This window comes from Mus caroli, chromosome 5 (genome assembly GCF_900094665.2).
Source record: "Mus caroli chromosome 5, CAROLI_EIJ_v1.1, whole genome shotgun sequence".
NCBI lineage: Eukaryota > Metazoa > Chordata > Mammalia > Rodentia > Muridae > Mus > Mus caroli.
In genome coordinates this window covers 130,555,722-130,574,907 of record NC_034574.1, presented here as the reverse complement: position 1 = coordinate 130,574,907, position 19,186 = coordinate 130,555,722, and the positions used below count along the sequence as shown (strand labels likewise).

General features: G+C 50.2%; 1 protein-coding gene across 3 annotated transcripts in view; it reads right to left on the bottom strand.

The window, feature by feature from the left end:
• Nucleotides 1–2,552: 2,552 nt before the first annotated feature.
• The window catches only part of Tsc22d4 (TSC22 domain family member 4), a 20,957-nt gene continuing 4,323 nt past the window's right edge, over nt 2,553–19,186 (bottom strand). For 2 of the 3 annotated variants that reach the window (XM_021163539.2, XM_029477859.1), the window contains exons 3-5: nt 18,345–18,505; nt 11,469–11,517; nt 10,465–11,137 (exon numbers count right to left, since the gene is read on the bottom strand). In XM_021163539.2, coding sequence (XP_021019198.1) covers nt 10,928–11,137; nt 11,469–11,517; nt 18,345–18,505 — 420 coding nt within the window. In that variant the 3' untranslated portion in view covers nt 10,465–10,927. Of the gene's footprint in view, nt 2,968–7,790; nt 8,115–10,464; nt 11,138–11,468; nt 11,518–18,344; nt 18,506–19,186 lie in introns of those variants that run through there. The other variant, XM_021163540.2, reaches the window with a different exon arrangement.

The window sequence follows — 19,186 nt, the reverse complement described above, 5'->3', positions numbered from 1 at the left end:
AAAAAAAAAAAAAAAAGTGTGTGTGTGTGTGTGTGTGTCCGCGTCCGTGTCTGTGTCCGTGTGTGTGTGTGTAATGGGTAAAGTGCTTGCCTCACAATCACGAGGACCGGAGTTCAGAACCCAAAACCTACATTAAAAACCTGTGTGTGGCGACAGACATACGTGAGTAATCCTAGGGCTGGGGAAGCAGAGACAGGTAGATCCCTGGATGGCAGGACAGCCTAGCAAAATTGCCCAACCCCAAGTCTCAGGTAGGAACCCTATGTAGAAAAACAAGGTGGAGAGTGGCTAAGAATGCCACCAAGTTAACTACTGTCTCTATATGCACAGACATGCAGGTGCGTGTGCACGCACACACTCACACACATACACGTTGGGGCTAGGTAGAGAGCTTGGGAGTGTGGCTCAATGGTAACACACTTGCCTATGACTGAGTGGTGGAACGCTCGCCTAGCACGCACCAAGTGCTGGGTTTGCTCTTATATGTATAGTGTGTATCTGGATAAAGCAGTGGTTCTCAGCCTTTCTTATGCTGCGACCCTTTAACGCAGTTCCTCACGGTGTGCTGACCCCCAACCATAACATTATTTCCACTGTTACTCCGTAACTGTAATTTTGCTACTGTTATGAATCCTAGTGTAAATATCTGTGTTTCCCAATGGTCTTAGGCAACCCCTGTGAAAGGGTTGTTTCACCACCACCATCACCACCACCAAAAGGGGTTGAGACCCACAGGTACAGAACCCCTGGGGTTGTGCCTTAGTTTTCTAGCAATGTGATGATCCCTGCCTGTTGCTCTTTACTGCCCCCTTGTGGTCAAGGTGCAAAATACAACTCACAAGTAACTTCTATGCGTGTGTACAAGTGTGTGTGTAATGGCCAAGGGATTCTGTCATTCTCAGTTGCTCTCCTCTCCATACCAACATCTTTTTTTACAGTATGTGTGTGTGTGTGTGTGTGTGTGTGTGGTGTTAGCATGAACAAACCATGTACATATGGAAGTCAGAGGACAGCTTATACTATGAGAGTCATTTCTCCTTTCTCCATGTGGGTCCCAGGAGTAATATTTAGGTTGTCGGGCTCAATGGCAAGAGCCTTTACCTGCTGAGCCATCTCACTGGCCCTCCACCTTGGTTTTTAAAACAGGGTCTCTTGGTGAACCTGAAGCTCACCCATCCTGCTAGACTGACCTTGAATTCTGATCTTTTCACCTCTACCTCCCTAGTGCCGGGATTAGAAGAATGTTACTACTTTGCCTGGTTTTTTGCAGTGCTGGGGTTTGAGTCCAAGGCTTTGTGCATTGGAGGCAAAGACTCCAGCAACTGGGCTGAAGTCCCCAGTGTGTGACTTCCAGGGCCACCATGCAGAACAGCTATCAGCGCTTCCCTGTCTCCTCTCCGTCCCCCAATTCCCCTCTCCTTGCCTTTCTCCCTTCTTCCCTCCTCTCTCCTGCCCAAGGATCAGGCTGCTAGCTTTAAGTTTCTCTAACTTCAAGTATTGCTGACAACCCCAAGCCCTGCGAACTCTCAAATCTCCCAAAACTTTCTATTTGCATTTCCTTAGAGAGCTGCCTCTGCATTTGAGAGGGCAAACAGAGAGAGGGCCAGACAGGATTGTGACCCCAGGATGCCCTCTCACCCAATTACTCTCCACCCCCCTCATAGGACAGCCCCCCTCTCAGCTAATGAGTCACAGCTTCTACTTGGCCTCCTCAGCCCATCCTGACACCCCCACGCCCCCCACACACACACACCCACAGCTCATTCTTCCCTACCCTTGCTCAGAGTCTATGTAGCTTCCAGACAACCCTGGGAAGCATCATTACCTGAGGCTCTCAGGAGGGTACAGGCAGTAGAACCAAATTTCTTCCCCCACAGATGAATCTCTGCAGCCCCAAGTGGGTATCCTCAGAATTACAACTTCCAAGCCCCATATGACATCACACTGTTGCCATCACAACATATAAGAGACTGAGGCAGAAGGACCAGTAGTCCAAGATCATCTTCAATCTGCATAGTGAGCCCCACTATGCATTATGTCCTACTAGGTAAAAGGGCCTGTCCCAAGCTGGGTGGTAGTGCATGCCTCCCAGCACTTGGGAGGCAAAGGCAGGCGGATTTCTGAGTTCGAGGCCAGCCTGGTCTACAGAGTGAGTTCCAGGACAGCCAGGGTTATACAGAGAAACCCTGTCTTGTAAAACGAAACAAAACAAAAGTCAGGGCTGCTGCCCAGTGGGCATGATGCTGTTGCTATGGTTACTGACTAGGCAGAGCAGTCAAAGGCAATTCATGTCCTAGGAGGGTGTAGAGATGTAAGGATAGGACTGGTCCACTTCTGACATATAAAAAAGATACCTAGGGGTTACTTTCATGCATAATTGCAACCCCCCAGACACACACACATTTAGTGGGTGTTTCTTCACATACACCATAACCCCACCAAGTTCCCTCACTGCCTCTCATTCATGAGCACAGACTACATCTACTCAGACATATCCTGTATTTATTTCTCAATATTTAATTTTTTTTTTTTTTACAAATTGAATAAACACAGAGAAGGGGAGTGTGTTCGACCCCAGGCCTGGTCTTGGGGCTCCAGTGAGATGTGACAGTATGGTCGAATGTCTCTGCGCGAGTAGCTCTGACCTGATGGCCATTGAACCCTTCCTGTCAATCTTCCGTAAGAGTGAGGTGGGGGCTTTCAAAGGATCTGGGGCTCCCCTGCCTAAAGAGGACTTCGGGCATCATGTTTGAGGCCCTGCACTGGTTCAGAGTGACGGGAAGTATAGGAGGGATGAGCCCGCATACGGCGCCGTCTTCGCCTCTCCTGCCTGCGGGCCAGCTCTCTTAGATGTTTGCGGATGACCCAGAGCACCAGGTACACTTCCCGCAGTATCTCAGCCTCTGGCGTCCCGCAGGCCAACCTGGTCCTCGTGTGGGAGGAAACTGAGCCAGCACTCATAGAAGACTGTAAAAGAAAGAAATAAGGGGGTGTCACGGGAGGATAGATGGACCAGCAAATAAACAGCAAAGGGTTGGCTGCCTTTTACCTCCTCCATCAGATTAGCATAGGCATCACTTCCTCCAGGGAGTCCTCTCAGCTTGCATTAAGTGTTGACTCTTCCTGCCCTTATGTTTTCCCTAAGGTTCCATGTTTCACGGCTTTAAATTCCTAGTCCTGCCTCAGGCTCTGAGTGCTGAGATTTGGGGCATTTTATTTCTTCCTCTCGCTCCTCTCCTTCGTTTTCCGCTTCCCTCTCTCACTTCACCCATTTGTTCTCCTTTCTGTTTTGTTTGCTTTTAAGACAAAGTCTCACGCTGTTAATCCAGGCTGGTCTGAAATTCACTATCGAAAACTCAGGCTAGCCCCAAACTTGAAGACTCCTCCTGCCTCCACTCCCAGAATTACAGTCGTGTGTCACCTTGTCCTGTTTTCTTTCTTTTCAATTTTTGCTTGTTTGTTTGTTTGTTTGTTTGTTTGTAGAGGGGGGAGGGGGGGCTCAAGGTAGGACTTCACTGTGTAGCCCTGGCTGTCCTTGAACTCACTCTGTAGACCAGACTGACCTTGAAGTCTCAAGTGGTAGGATTAAAGACGTGTGCCACCACAGCCAAGCAACTTATTTTCTTTCAGTAAGAATAATTTGTGAGACACAGGGGCAAAGGGAATAGCTTAGTGCATCAGATCAAACATCAGGCTGACAGCTGCTTCCCAGCACCACATACTAAACCAAGTGGAGCACAGAGAGCTCTCTGGCCAGCCAGTCTATGGGAAACAGCAAGGTCCAGGTTCAGAGACAGACGCTGTCTAAAACACTCTGCATGGTAGAGCAGGGCCCCAGCACTTGGGAGGGAGAAGGCACATCTCTAACTTTGAGGCCATTTTAGTCTGCATAGAGAGTTCCAGGTCAGCCAGGGTCATAGTAAGATCCTGTGTTTAAAAAAAAAAAAAAAAGCAAGCCGGGCGGTGGTGGTGCACACCTTTAATCCCAGCACTTGGGAGGAAGAGGCAGGTGGATTTCTGAGTTCCAAGCCAGCCTGGTCTACAGAGTGAGTTCCAGGACAGCCAGGGCTATACAGAGAAATCTTGTCTCGAAAAACAAAAACAAACAAACAAACAAACAAACAAAAAGCAGAGAACAATATGGGAAAATACCCACATAATAGAGGAACGTAGCCGGGCATAGTGGCACACACCTTTAATTCCAACACGTAGGAGGCAGAGGCAAGCCTAGTCTACACAGTGGATTCCAGAAACAGGGCTACATAGTGAAACCCAATCTTGGAAACAACGAACAAAAAGATTTGTGTTATTATCCATTTAAATTATGTGCGTGTATGCATCAGCCTGTGGGGGGTGGGGGTGGGGGGGTACATTTGAGTGCAGTGCCCACAAAGACCACAAGAGGGCAGTGGATTCACTGGAGTTACAGGTGGGCCTCAGCTGCTCTAGGTGGGTGCTAGGAACCAAAGGAGCCTCTGCAAAAGAAGTGTGCTTGCTTTAAGAAAAAACAATTTCTGTGTGTGTTTGCCTGTATATATGTGCACCACATTCCTATCTGGTGCCTGAGACTACAAGACGGCTGGGACTGGATCCCCTGGAACTGGAGTAAGAGATAGTTGGGAGCTGGCACGCCCATGCTGGGAATTGAACCCAGGTCCTCTTGAAGAGCAGGCAGTGCTCTTCTTTTCTTTTCTTTCTTTCTTTCTTTCTTTTTTTTTTTTTTTTTGATTTATTTTATGTATGTGAATACACTGTTGCTCTCTTCAGACACACCAGATAAGGGCATCAGATCTTATTACAGATGGTTGTGAGCCACCGTGTGGTTGCTGGGAATTGAACTTAGAACCTCTGGAAGAGCAGTCAGTGCTCTTAACCACTGAGCCATCTCTCCAGCCCCAGGCAGTGCTCTTAACTGCTAAGCCATCTCTACCACCTGCAGACATCCCTGGTTTCACTTTTATCCCTGTGTATGTTGTGTGTGGGCATGTATATGTGCTTAATTCTATAAAACCGTATCACGTGCAGAACTGTGTATCTACCTACCAACCAAGAGCATCACAAGCGTTACTAAGGTTACCCTTTTATTGTGAAGGTAATCCCAACTCAATCGGTTTCATCCCCTTCCTTCGCTGTCTTGTCTCTCACTACCCCTAGCAGTACTAGGGATTAAATCTGAGGCCTCAGACAGGTTAGGCAAGCACATTTCTCCTGAACTGCAGTCCCAGCCAATGCCGTCTTATAACCTCCTCCACACGGCATCTGGCCACCACCAAACCACGTAACATGTTCCCAGTTTCTAGATTTTATCTTAATAATGGTGTAGAGAAACTAGCAGTTGGCAGTATGCTTGTGCAGCAGGCAAAAAAGCCAAAGGTTTCATCGCCACTGCCACATAAGCCCAGTGTGGTGGTGCACACCTGTAAGCCCAGAATTGGGGATGGGAGTGGCAACCAGAGGGTCAGAAATTCAAGGTTACAATAAATACATAGGAAGTTTGATACCAACCTGCAGGAGACCTTGTTTAAAAAATAAATAAATAAATAAATACATAAATAAATAAATATAAAAAGATTATATCACTCCTGATTAAACAACTCCAAGGCTATTCTTGTTCTTAGGGTTAAATTCAAATCCTACCACCTGGCCATCTACCCTGCCATTCATTTATGTGTAGTGCCTATTCAAATAGGTCCTTAGCTCTCCCATAACATAAGCCACTCCCCCAGCCCCACCCCTCTATCCTGACTCTCCTCACACCATACCGCCCCCCTCCTCCATTTCCTCTTAATTTTCGCCAAGCCAATCAAACTGCTTCAGGCCTCAGTTTCCCCCTCTCTACATCTATGGAAGCATATTTGGTGCTCCATGCCCACTTCTTCATTGGATGCTCCTTTGGTACCCAAGTCCTCTGTACCTGCAACCTTACTCCATTTGGGTATAAAACCAACACAGCCTCTTTGTTCCCTGGTCTGAGGCCTTCCAGGTCTGGGTAAATTCCGATTACCACTGTCTTTGCTTCACAATAGAAGAGGTGCTACTACAGAGGACTGGCTGCACACTGGGTAGAGGGAGGAGCTGGAGGCGGAGCTTGGTCTGTCCAGCACGCGTGAAGTCCTGGGTAGTATTTGCTGGAAATCCCAACACCAAGGAGAGGGGGCAGGAGGATTAGGAGAGTTCAAGGCCAGGAAAGATGGCTCAGCTGGTAAAGTGTTTGTGGTGTAAGCCTGAAGACCAAAATTCAGATCCTCAAAACCTATGTAGAAAGCTGGATACCAAGCTGGGCAGTGGTGACGCATGCCTTTAATTCCAGCACTTAAGAGACAGAGGGAGGTGGATTTCTGAGTTCAAGGCCAGCCTGGTCTACACAGTGAGTTCCAGGACAGTCAGGAATACAGAGAGAATCCTTGTTTCAAAACAAAACAAAACAAAACAAAACAAAAATCAAACAAAACCAACAACTAAAGCTGGATACCACAGCGTATGTATCTGTAACCCTAGCACTCCCATAGTGAAACGGGAGGAGGCAGGAGACTCCCCAGAGATGCTCAGAACAGTCATCTACAGCAGTGACAAACAAGACATCCTGTGGAAGGGATGGAAAGATGGCTCAGTGGTTAAGAACCCCTGCTGTTCTTGAAGAGGATCCATGCTGGGAGGCTCACACACCCTGCAACTCCAGCTCTAAGGGGTCTGACTCCCTCTCTCTTATGGCTTCATGGGCGCCTGCATACACATGGCATGTACATGCATGCAGCATACTCATACATAAAAATATAATAAAATAACAGGAAAAGACTGACACCCAAGGTTGCCCTCTGATTTCCACAAGCATGTTAACGGCACAGGTGTAACTTATACACACAGGAAGAAAGGAAGAGGTTTGTTTTTTAATGAAAAGGAAAGGAATTTGGGGATCAGGGCATAGTGGTATACACTTTTAATCTCAGCACTTGGCAGACAGAGGTAAGAGGACCTCTGAGTTCCATGCCAGCCAGAACACATATTGAGAACCTGTCTCAAAAAAAACCTAAAGGGCTGGAGAGATGGCTCAGTGGTTAAGAGCATTGACTGTTCTTCAAAGGTCCTGAGTTCAAGTCCCAGCAACCACATGGTGGCTCACAACCATCTGTAATGAGGTCCGATGCCCTCTCTGGCGTGTCTGAAGAGAGCAATGGTGTACTCATACATAAATAAGTCTTAAAAAAAAACAAACCCAAAAACCTAAAATAAATAAGCAGAATAAAAATCTTGGGGCCAGAGAGATGGCTTAGCAGTTAAAATACTTGATATTCTTGCAAAAGACCCTAGTACCTGCAATCAGATAGCTAACAGCCACCTGAAAGTACAGGTTCCAGGGGTTCTGACAGTCTTTTATAGCCTCCTTTGGACAACTGCACATATATGGTGCACATATAGACAAGCAGAAACACATAGACACATAAATAACTTTTTTTCAAGATAAAGTTTCTCTGTGTAGCCTTTGGCTGTCCTGAAACTCTGTCGACCAGGCCAGCCTCAAACTCAACAGAGATCCTCCTGCCTCTGCTTCTTGATTCTGGGACTAAGGTGTGTGCTACTAACTGCCCAGCTTTTAAAAAATACCTTTTAAAAAATACTCAGAAATAAATTTAAGTAGGAATGGATTGCAGTTATCCTCAGCTACATAGCAAGTTCCAGGCAATTCTGGACTACACGAGAGCCTGTCTCAAACAAATCAAACCAAAAACCCAGTGCTGGAGGAGGGACAGAGGAGGATCGGGTCTCAGGGTGAGAGATGGGAGAGTACACACCTTCCACCTACATAGTTGCCAGCCGGACTGTAACATGGAGAACATGAACATAGAGACTGAGTTTACTAGGGTCATCAGGGAACGGCTGTCACGATTCGAATGGCTCTCTTGATCATGCACAGGAGATCTTTCCTTGGCTGAGGCCAGCGCACAGGGTTCGAGCATCCCTGGGCACACATCCAGGTCGGCGACCATGGCCTCTTTGTGGGGCTTGACCAACTTTACAGTGTCAGAATCCGTGGAAGCCTTCTCCGGTCCTGTCAATGGACGCTTCTCGTGCTGCTCGGACGTGCCTGGCTTGCCTAGGTGTTTCCAGAACAGGACCTAAGAAATAAGACACAGGGTGGGTTGGATAGTTCAGTGGGTGAAAGCTCCTGCCAGGTGGGCCTGACAGTCTGAGGTAGGTCTTTGGCTCCTGTGATGAGAGGAGAAAACTGATTCCCAAAAGTTGTCTGTTTGTTCCCCTATACATAATAGTAGTAGAAACAAAACACAGGGGAGGGGAGGAGACCCCACAGTGAAGACAGCGATGTGACTTTCCACCACCCACAGTCCTTCCCCGCTCATCTTAAAGCACCCCCTCCTGTTTTGTCTTGAGCTAAAAGAGGCCCAAACCGAGAAACAAGGTAAGGTCAGGGTCGCTACAGCCCAGACAACACGAACCACAACTCCTATCTCACAGCCGTCTTATATTCGTAAAACTCACCCAACTGGGCACCTTTCGCCAAATTTGCCTAATCCATTTCAAGAACCTCATGACCATGACAATCTCTCTTGACACCACAAGTCCAAAGTATGGCACAAAGCGAGCATTTGAGGCGTAGGAGGGAAAAGGCTATGAGCCAGTGCCACCACCAGAGAGGATGTGTGGGTACTGCAGCGCTTCAAGCACAGTATCAAAGGAAGAAATACGAAATCCAAAAGGGGCGTACCCCCCAATGACTCATGACAGGCCCTTCCTCCCCTCCCTGGGACAGGGAGAGGAGTCGAAGTAGATGAGAACTTAGAGTGAGGGAGTGTTCTAGATCATTGTGAGAGCTGTCTGGCCCCAACCCCCCCAAGGACCTTCCAAGACCTCAGAGCCAATCATTGATGTCCTGGTCTCTTCTGGCCCAAGAACCAAGATAATGAAATCAATGTTGATCAAGAGCCCAGAAACTCTTTAAGCGTTCTCTGTGGATTTTGCTAGATAATTTTTACAACAGTACTTCAAGGTAAGTGTTTGGAGAGTGGATACAAGATGTGTAAAAACTGGATTTGAGGGGACTGGAGAGATGGCTCAGCCATTAAGGGCGTTTGCTGCTTTTCCAGAGGACCAGGGTTCTAGCCCTAGCTTCCACACGGTAGTTTACCACCTATAACTCCTGTTCTAGGGGATCTAACGCAATGAGGACTTGCATTTGGGTCCTCAAGCACCCTACACCCCAACCCTCCAATGCTGTATGTCTGTAATTCTAGTGGGGAAGCCGAGACTAAAGGATCCCTGGGGCTTGCTGGCCAGTCAGTCTAGCTCCATAGTGAGTTCAAGACCATCATGGGCTAAATGATACCCTCTACCTAGACAACTGAAGACTGGGGCCATGAGTCCGTGGGTAAGGAGGAGGTGCTGAATACACAAGCCTTGGTTGGGAGTCAGAGACCCAAGATACAGTAGCAAACATTTACAATACCAGTGCTCCTAACAGGAAATGAGAGGCCAAGATAAAGGATGGCTAGCTGGGCATCCTTAGCAAGGACAGACCCTGTCTCAGAGAAGGTCAAAGGTGAAGAGTGACACCCAGGTTTATCCTCTGGTCTCTCCATGTGGGCAATAGCACAGAGTGAACACTCGCATCAAACTACAATGAACCAGGGCCAGCATGCTGGTGAATACCTGTCATCCCTGCACATAGGAGGATCAGGCCTCCGGCACCATTCTCAACTATATAGTTAAGTCTGAAGCCAGGTTGGGCTACATGACACCGTTTTAACCACCAAACCCTGACCCCAAAAGAAAAGACGGGGTCCAATCTGGTTGGTCGGGCCACCAAAGACTTAAAGCCCTGCTAAGGCTTCCTCTCTGATCCCCAGAGACAAGACTTTCTCCGTCAAGGCTCTTAGTGCTGACCCCTTTGCCCCCACTAGATGGGGCCCTTCTTGGCTGCCTCAGTCGGCCTGGGAGAGAAGCCCAGGCTGTCAGGGAGGAGCCTGCTCACCCACTGGGCCTAGTCCTCATCCAGCTAGGGGTGGGGTAGAAGCCAAGGCAGTCTGCCAGGCCTGGCAAGGGCACCATGTGCCCTAAGAGCCTGGCCCACACCCAGCCTTAAGACAAGGGGCCCATTCAGGGTTCCTTGCCTGTCTCCAAGCAGCCACCCGGATCCAGCCCACAAGAGAGGACACACTGGGAAGCTGGGGGTGGATCCTGACACTCACCAAAGACTTCATTGTTATGTCCTCCCCTCACAGGGCCAACCACCAGCACGTGGGTAGACACCGCCCCCTACCTCTTTCCTTAGGCCAGCCTGCTAGGCCTTTCCAGGGACCAAGACCATTCCCAAGCCATTTTCTGGCATCTTCTCCAGGGTGGACCTGGGATCTTGTGTGTGTGTGTGTGTTTGTGTGCGTGAGGGCGTGTGTTGGGGACAGCGTAACTACATACATAGCTGGACACAGCAACAGCACACCAACCTCCATATTCAAGTTTCTTCAGATTTTTTTTTAATTATAATTATTATTTTAATAACAACCTGAATCCGAGAAGTTGAAGATACTGTCCATACCCCTCCCTTGGCAGAGGAGAGGGGGCACTTGAGGGGTGAGGCCTGCCAGGGAACTCCAAATCTTTCCAGGCCACCTACTGCTAAGGGGCTCCCCAGAACACTGATGCCCGGGGTAGGAGGCAGGGCTGGGTTCTTCCACGGACGAGGGGCTTCAGATAAATACCCTCTCCCGGGTTGCTTCTCTTCCGGCAAGGCCTGAGGACTCTGGGGAGACCGAGTGGGAAGGGACAGGCCAATATTGAGCCTTCAACTCCCATCCCTGGGCACTGGGGTTGGGCATGGGCATTAAAGCTACATAGGAAGAGGGGGCAGGCTGCCGGCACAAGGCGCGACAGCCAGTGGCAGCCCCCCAAAGGCACATTGTGAGGGAAAGAAGGCTCAGATGGAGGGCCCATTGGGTGCAGAGGGCCCGAGCCTGGGGAGCCCCGAGGATGGCAGCTGGGCCAGCTGCTCCGGGCTGGCCAGGGCGCGCAGCAATCCATTCTCCTGCTCCAATGCAGCGTTCCGCTCTGCCAGGTCTCGGATCTGCTCCTTCAGCACCTCCACCTCTTCTCGCACGGCAAACATGAGGTGGGACTTCACCAAGTCCTGGATCCCAGGGACAAACAATCAGGTCCTCCCCCCCCCCCAACCCCCAGGCCACTTCCAACTGCAGCGCCTAACCCAGGCGCCTCAAGGAAGCAGTTAGATACCCCTCCCCCTCTGCCCGAAGGAGGGGACGAAGCTAAAGAGGCTAAAGGAGAAACAGGGCAGCAGTCGGTCAAAAGAGGAGGGACAGGACTTAGACAGGGATGGAGCAGAGGTTGAGGGAAGCCAAGGTGGAAGTAGAGGAGTGGTTTGTATTCCAGAGTCATGGGAGAGGAGAGATGCTAGAGAGACGGCTAAGGGGCCTCTTGGGACCAAAACATCTTTTTCTTACCATGGCTTGTTCAATCTTGTTGTCAATGCCAACCAGGCTTCCGGAACCACTGGAGAGACATGGGGGAGGGGGAGGGGGGAATACAAGCTGAGGAGGAACCCCAAGTCAGCTCTGCTACAGTCTTCTGGACACTCCCTGCTCTAAAAAGCCCAGCTCTGCCCCATCCCAGCTGTACTGTACCTGTGACAGTAGAGGATCAGAGGGAGAAGGCTTTTGTCCACCCCACAGTGGGATGAAGGTCGATGCCCAGGCCCTCCCAGGCCCTGGTGGGCAGGAGGTCCCGATACCCCTCGGATGGGGGATGACCCCCGTGGGGAGCATGGGGAAGACACGCAGCCCCTTTTGCGGGGTGCCCCTGGCGCCATCCCCACCACTCGAGTCTCATAAGATGATACCAAGGACTTCACAGAGACCCCTGGCTGGGACATTCCTGAGGTAAGGGTCATCAGTATGGCTGTGTCAGGCAGAGTGCCTGGGGGGCTCAGAGCCCCCCTGGGCAGAGAAGAATTCTTCGGATGGATGCCAGGCAGGCAGTGAGGAGACCGGACTTACCGATTGCTGGCCCGAGAGATATACCCCCTGCCCTCCCCCTCAGGGCAAGGCACAGCTGCTATTGGCTCCTCAGGGACACGGGGACCCCCTCCCTTGGCTCCACAGTGGGCGGGAATTCCCAGACACACATAGTCTGTGCCAGTGTCCCCTTCTCACCCTGGCACCACTCCCAGATTGGAGGGGACGGGGAGGTGAAGTCAGCTGGTAAGAGGGCGTGGGGGAGGGGCTATGGGGCAAGATGGCTGGCATAGGGAGGGGCTTGAAGGTGAGACCCTAGCGCACCTGTCCCCGACCTATGCCTTCCTTCCTTTCTGCCCTGTCTGGATTAACCATGGCCTCCCTCAATTTTGAGAAAGGGAATGGACAAGGGGGCAGGGTAGAAATAAATACATATACATTATATATATATATATCTTGGGTAGCCCTTGAAACCTGGGACAGATGGCACCCCACTTCAGCGGTACCCCACTTCAGCGAAGAAGAGAATTAGGAAAATTACCATAACAACAGAAACACCTCCCTCCCCCATGTTAGGAACCCTGTAAATCAAAGGCAGCCTGTATGAGGCCTGAGACCTGGGTATGGAGGTCTCTCAGTGAGTCAGGGCTTAAGAAAGGGAAGGGAAAAAAAAAGGAGAGGCTGAATATGGGACACTGGATAAAGAGACAAGAGAGACTTTAACTCAGTACTCTGGTAATCAGCCAGTTAAAGGGTAGGCCTGGCTGCAGTTTGAGCAGTGGCCACCAGAGGGCAACTCATGCCTGACTCAAATGCCCCAGGACTCAGGCTCCTGACTGGCACCAGGCTAAGAGAATCTGGTTCGTACTCAAGCCCCTCTGGTCACCCAGGACTTCCTAGGGTCTGCTTACCCTGCTTCAGCCTCCAAGGTCTCCCTTTTGGCGGCTGGCGCAGAGGAGGTAGGCTTTGTTCCAGTTACCTAAGCCTCATTTCTGCTTTCCCCGGGGACACCAAGGTCTCTAGCCTGTCCCCTCCCTGAGTCAGGGTGCCACTTGGCTCCATTCATACATTGCTGCCTCTTTTGTAATCCCTCCCCGCTGGCTGTCAACCTCAACCTGCTTTCCTACAGGGGGATCCACACTCAGTCCAAGGTGACCCTTGCATGAGGCCGGCCATCAGAAACCGAGCTGGGAATTTTCCATTTCCTGGCCAAGCTCTGGGTGCAGGAGGTGCTGACAGGTAGAACCAACCAAGGGGGTGAATGGGCTAGAAAGAGCAGGGTATCAGTGACTAAGGACACAGGGGGTCTCCAAAGGCAGGGGACACGGGAGATGCTTAAGAATGGAGGTGGGGGACAGACAGGTTAGAGGGAAGAGGGCTCGGTGGATAGATTCCTGCCACTAAACCGGACAGCCTGAGTCCATTCCAAGAACCTACCTTGTGGGAGCAAAGAACAAACTTCTCCAAATTGTCCTGACCTCCACAAGCCTGCCATATTGTTCCTGGACACACACAAGTGTATCAGCACACACACACACACATTCACACTCACACCACACACACACACAAGTGTACCAGCATATACACACAAACATACACACACAAACAACACACACACTGAAGAGAAAGGGGGAGGAAGGGATGGAGAGAGCGAGGGAGGAAGGGAGAGAGGAGGTAGGTGCAACTAGCCAGTGTCAAATTTGTTTTTAAGGCACTCCGACCCACAGTACCTGGGAGGGGAGTAGGCTACAGAATAAAACCCAATACCCACCTCCTTGCAGTACACAGAGACACCAAAGATGGACAGATGTACCAGAATAGAGGTGTCAGCCCTGCTTGGCGGACACTCAGGCAAGAGATGCCAAGTTAAACCCTCTACTCTTGCCAGAAATAAAGGAGTAATACAACAGGCAACATTTGTTGGCTGCTTGATGGCTATCTTGTGTTTGTCTAGCTCAGGAGTTTTTGAAAGCACTTCCCCTATGCCATTCGAGCCTTAACACTTGAAGGGACGGGGGCCTGTGGCAAGCCCAGCCTTCCCTTTGATTAGGCCTGAGTGAGGGACTGGTATGTGCTACACTGGAACTCTTGGGTAAGGCCGGGGGCAGGAAGGGCAGGTACCTCTAAGCAATGCTGTAAGAATGAGGATGAAATAACCCCGCCCCCAAGACATGTCTCACCATCGACCTACAAAACCATCATGACTTCCAACCCAGGCCAGGCTAAGACTGCAAATGCAAATGGCACCCCCAGGGTTTGTTCAGTGCACAACATAACTGCATACAGCAGCCCTGAGGGACAGACTCTTGGGTCCAGGAGTGAGGACATCTCTTGAGATGGGCCTTTGCTTTGTCCAACGTCTGAGTATGATAACTTCAGTATGAGAACGGAAGACACAGATGTCTGTGAAGAGCTGGAGATGTAGGCCTGAGGCCAAGGAAGTGTCATCCAACAATCCCCTCTACACTCTCAGATCTGATTCTGTAGTATTTTTGAGGGTACCAAGGGCAGAGGCTGGGCCAGGGCGGGAGGATAGGGGCTGGCTCCTTGCCCCAGTTATTGAGCTGTCCCTGCCTCTGTCCTAGCAAAAGAACATCCTAAGGACCACGGACGGCTGCCTCTCATCCTCCTGGGAGGCACACACTCCAACAGGAAAGAGAGTGGCTGTAGACTGAGACCCAGGTTCACAGACTGGTTGAGTAACCTTGGACACATTTCTAACCGCCCCCCCCTCCCTTTCTTTTTGAGTCTCATTTGGGAAGTGAGGAATCATGGGATTGCTTTTACAATTTCATGAGTAAGTGTGTGGAGGGGTCATCCAGATGGCTCAGTGGGTAAAGAAAGGCAGCTTTCCACAGAGCATAATGACCTGAGTTGGGTCACCAGAATCTACATGGTAGGAGAAACTCATACAGACAGCCTGCTCTCTGGCCTTTGACTGCTGCTACCTCTGCAAAGTGGCACCCATGCACATATATATACATACACACACACATATATACACACACACACAAACACACACATATACACACACACATAAATACACACATACATACACATACATGTATATATACTATATACATAAATAACATATATACACACACATTCAAAAAATAAATGAAAAAAAAAAGTTAAGTTAGCAGGAACTGAGGAGCTAGCTCAGCAGGTAAAAATATTTGTGCTGCAAGCGTGAAGACCTGAATTTGACCCACAAAATCCAAGTCAAAAAAAGCCAAGGGGCAGTGGCGCATGTTTATAATCCCAAGCCTGGGGTGGCAGGGACAGGGAAACCCATAGGTCTAGCTTGTCAACAAGAATGGCTGAGTCAACAATTCCCAGGCCAATGAGACACCACCACATACATATGTACAAGGTAGATAACTCCTGAGGGACAATAACCAAATTTGTCCTATGTGGACCCCTACACACACACACACATGCACACGTGTTCAAGGGCCCAAGTGCGCATGCACACACGCATGCATGCAAATGAACACATGAAAGCACGCATGCCAAGGAGTAGCCCTAGAGAGGGCCTGGGGAGGGGGGGGAAGGGGGCACGCCTGTCATCTCAGCCTCTCAGGATGTTGGGGCAAGTGACTGGAAGTTCAAGAGGAGCCTGGGCAACTCACAGTGAGACCCTGTCTCACAGTTGAGAACAAAATCAGGAAGAAGAGGGTAAGGGGTGGGGCTTTGGTATGTGCTCAGTGGTAGACAGCAGCAGAAAACAAGCACGGACCCAAAGGAAAACAGACAAGATAATGTGGCTTTTCGCCCTCAAGGCTTTGGGAACCCCTAGCTAGACATGTGCCCCCTCTTTCATCCTGACCAAGTATCTCCCAACCTGTATGTGATCACAGATCTTCCAAGCAGGAACACATAGTCTGAATTCACCAGGCACCCTATTGTCCCATGCCAGATCCAAGGACGGGCAAGCCCCCCCCCACCCCCAGCTCACTCATTACCCCAGTACTTATCACGAGCCATTTTTCCTTCTCAAAAGGGACGTACCACGGCACTTGGAACCTTGTGTCTCCTAGCTCCAGGGGGCACAGGTGAAGTGGGGTCTACCCACCCCATTCCTAGGGGGTAGAGGAATGGCCCAGCCCAAACCCGCTGGCCCAGCCGGGCGAGGCACTGAGGGGCTGGGTTGGGCCAGAGCCCCAGAGCCTTGAAGGCTGGGAGCAACCGGTCAGACTAGGGTGTGCAGAGCGGGTGGGACAGAGAAGGGGGGAGGGGACCAGGTCAAAAGAATGGTGTTATGGAGGTTTCAACAGGTTAGAACTCTTTGTGATGGAGGGCTGGAAAGCCCGGCTGAGAAAGGGGCAGAGGAGGGACACGAAGCCTTTTTGCCAGGGAACTTCCCAAATTGGGGGGGTGGGTGGGGTGGGACACGCTGAGAATAGCATCAGATGGGACAGGCGACTCTCTGGCCTTGGCTGACCCCACACCTCACACATTCCAGAGAGCCAGCTGGAAGGCAGGCAGTTCAGAGACTTCCCTGCCTAGCCTTGCCTTGCCTGGCCAGCTCTAGCCCCTGCCCTGCAGTTCACAGACTCCCACCACCCCTTCCTGGGTCTCTGCCTCTGACTGTGCCCCTGGCCTCTTTTGTGGGCCAGCGTCTAATTCCAGGGTTTGGTACCTCGAAGGGGGAAGGTGAGACGGAAAGATCTGCATCTACAGTAGGTCTCCTGGAGACACCCACTCATTTAGGCCCACTCTTTTCCTTCCCAACAGGAAGACCCTCCTCTGAAGGGCCTCCGACAGGAAGTGCTACTTCTCCCTCCAATAAATGCAGAGCCTTGCTAGCTCTTCTGCCCAGCACCTCACTACCTGGCATGGTCGACATTCCTATAAATACAAAAGCAAAAGTCTGTCTACCATGTCACCAGATGAGACTTTCACCCTTCAGCTGGCAAGGCCAGAAGAAATGTCCTGTGTTGTCCCTTTGTGGCCAGGTATTGCTATGGGAGGCCTTGGCTCTTCCTGGCTATGTGGGTTCCATCCTCTCGGAGGACAGAACATAAACCCATTCTTTCCCTCCTTCCTTTCCCTCCATCCCTTTTCCTTCCTTTTTTTTTTTTTTTTTTTTTTTTTTTTTTTTTTTTTTTTTTTTTTNTTTTTTTTTTAGGTTTTTCCAGTTTTTCTGTGTAGTCCTGGATGTCCTGGAAAGCACTCAGAAATCCACCTGCCTCTGCCTCCCAAGTGCTGGGATCAAAGGCGTGCGCCACCACTGCCCTAAACATTTGATCTTCCTGCTTCGACCTCTACCCCAGCGCTGAATTATAAAACATGTACTACCAACCTGGCTTATGCAAGTGCCGGGACCACAGGCCTCAAACATGCTAGGGCAGCTCTCTACTAACTAAGCTACATCCCCAGGCCCCACAAGATACTATTTGTTATTGTTTGTTCTGTTCTGAGACAGGGTCTCATCCTACAGAGTTTAAGCTGCTCTCCCAAGCTGGTTTCTTTATTTATTTTGATTTTTCCCCCCAACAGAGTGCAGCCCTGGCTGTCCTGGGACTGTAGACCAAGCTGGCCTCAAACTCAGAGATCCACCTGCCTCTGCTTCGCAAATCAGCGTCCCAAGTGCTGGGACTGCAGTCTCGAGCTACCACACCCAGCTCCTCCCACCTTTTATAAGACAGGATCTTCCTAGATAGCCCAGGTTGGCCTTGAATTTAAAACTAGCCGCCTACTTCCACCTTCTAAACTTTAGATCATAGGTATATACCTTCCAGGCAATGTGTAATGGTACTAAAAATTCCTGTACCCTCAAGTAGTTTGTGCAGATTCCAAGGATTGTGACAATCCTGGAGGAACATAAGGCACCCTTTCACCCTTGGTGCCAGGAGCAAAGGGAGATGCTGATGGGGGGTGGGGGCACCAACTGCCTATTCATCCTGTTTTTACTCTTTGACATGGTATGATATAGTCTACGCTGGCTCCCAGGGGTTACGCAGCACTGGAGACTGCACCCAAGGCTTTACGCATAAGCAAGCACTCGAGTCACTGAGCCACCTCCCCAGCTGTCTCCCCGTCTCCCCTCCCCATTTTCTATTCTTGTCTCCAGTACACGTGCCAATGGATTTGATTCCTAAGCAAATGACCTCTAGATCCACAAGAGCTCTGGAATCTGACAATGACTCCCTTCTAACTCAAAAACTCTTGTCTGAGCCAAGGAGTCCCCACCCAGCTCTTTCCACAGGGAGTGGGTCCCAAGTGAGCTTCACCCAGTGATTATACCCCTGCTAGGTCTCTGCTTATGAAGTCCCTTCCCACGTTCATCTCAGGAGAAAGGTATACAAAAGGCAGAGTTGTACAGGTGTCACAGTGGGTGCCACCCTCGTGTCTCCCACCTACCTATCGTCATCACTGTCCAGGTGACCACTGATAGCCAACATGGAACGAGCCAGGCTGAGGCTCTGGGCTGCTGCGGCTCCAAATGGGTCTGGAGACTTATGGACCAGGCTGGCATCGAAGTAGAGGGCTGGGGAGTTGGGGCGAGAGTCGGTAGGAGGTACCTGGAGGCAGAAGAATGGGAACCATCACATAGGGTGAAGACTGGGAACATGGCTCAGTTGGTAGACATGGTGTGTGTGTGTGTGTGTTTGGGGGGGTGTCACCTTACAATTTCTCCCTTCCCACCAATCCCTTCTCTTCCTAGATCTAAAGCCATCCCCTTTTCCAGACTTGCTAGAAACAACAGGCAGGTACTAGGGGTGTTCTGGAGGGACCGAGGGTATCAGTGAGGGGCCTAGCCAGGGCTCCTAGTTAGAGGATATTGTACTTAGTATCTTTTTTGAAATAAGGTCTCCTGTAAAGCAGGCTGGCCTCAATTGACTATGTAGCTGAGGGTGACCTTGAACTACTTCCTGGCCTTCCTTCCTGTCTCCGTTTCCCAAAGGCTGGGGTTATAAGCATACACCACTATGCTCAGTTTATGATCTGCTACAACTCAAACTTAGGCAAGCACTACATTAACTGAGCTACGTTCTCAGACCCCTCCCTCCCAACCTTCTTTTGTTTTTGTTTGTTTGTCGAGACAGGGTTTCTCTGTATAGCTCTGGCTGTCATGGAACTCTGTAGACCAGGCTGGCCTCGAACTCAGAAATCCACCTGCCTCTGCCTCCGAGTGCTGGGATTAAAGGCACCACCACACCCGGCTCCCAACCTTCTTTTCTTTTTTTTTTTTTTTTTTTTTG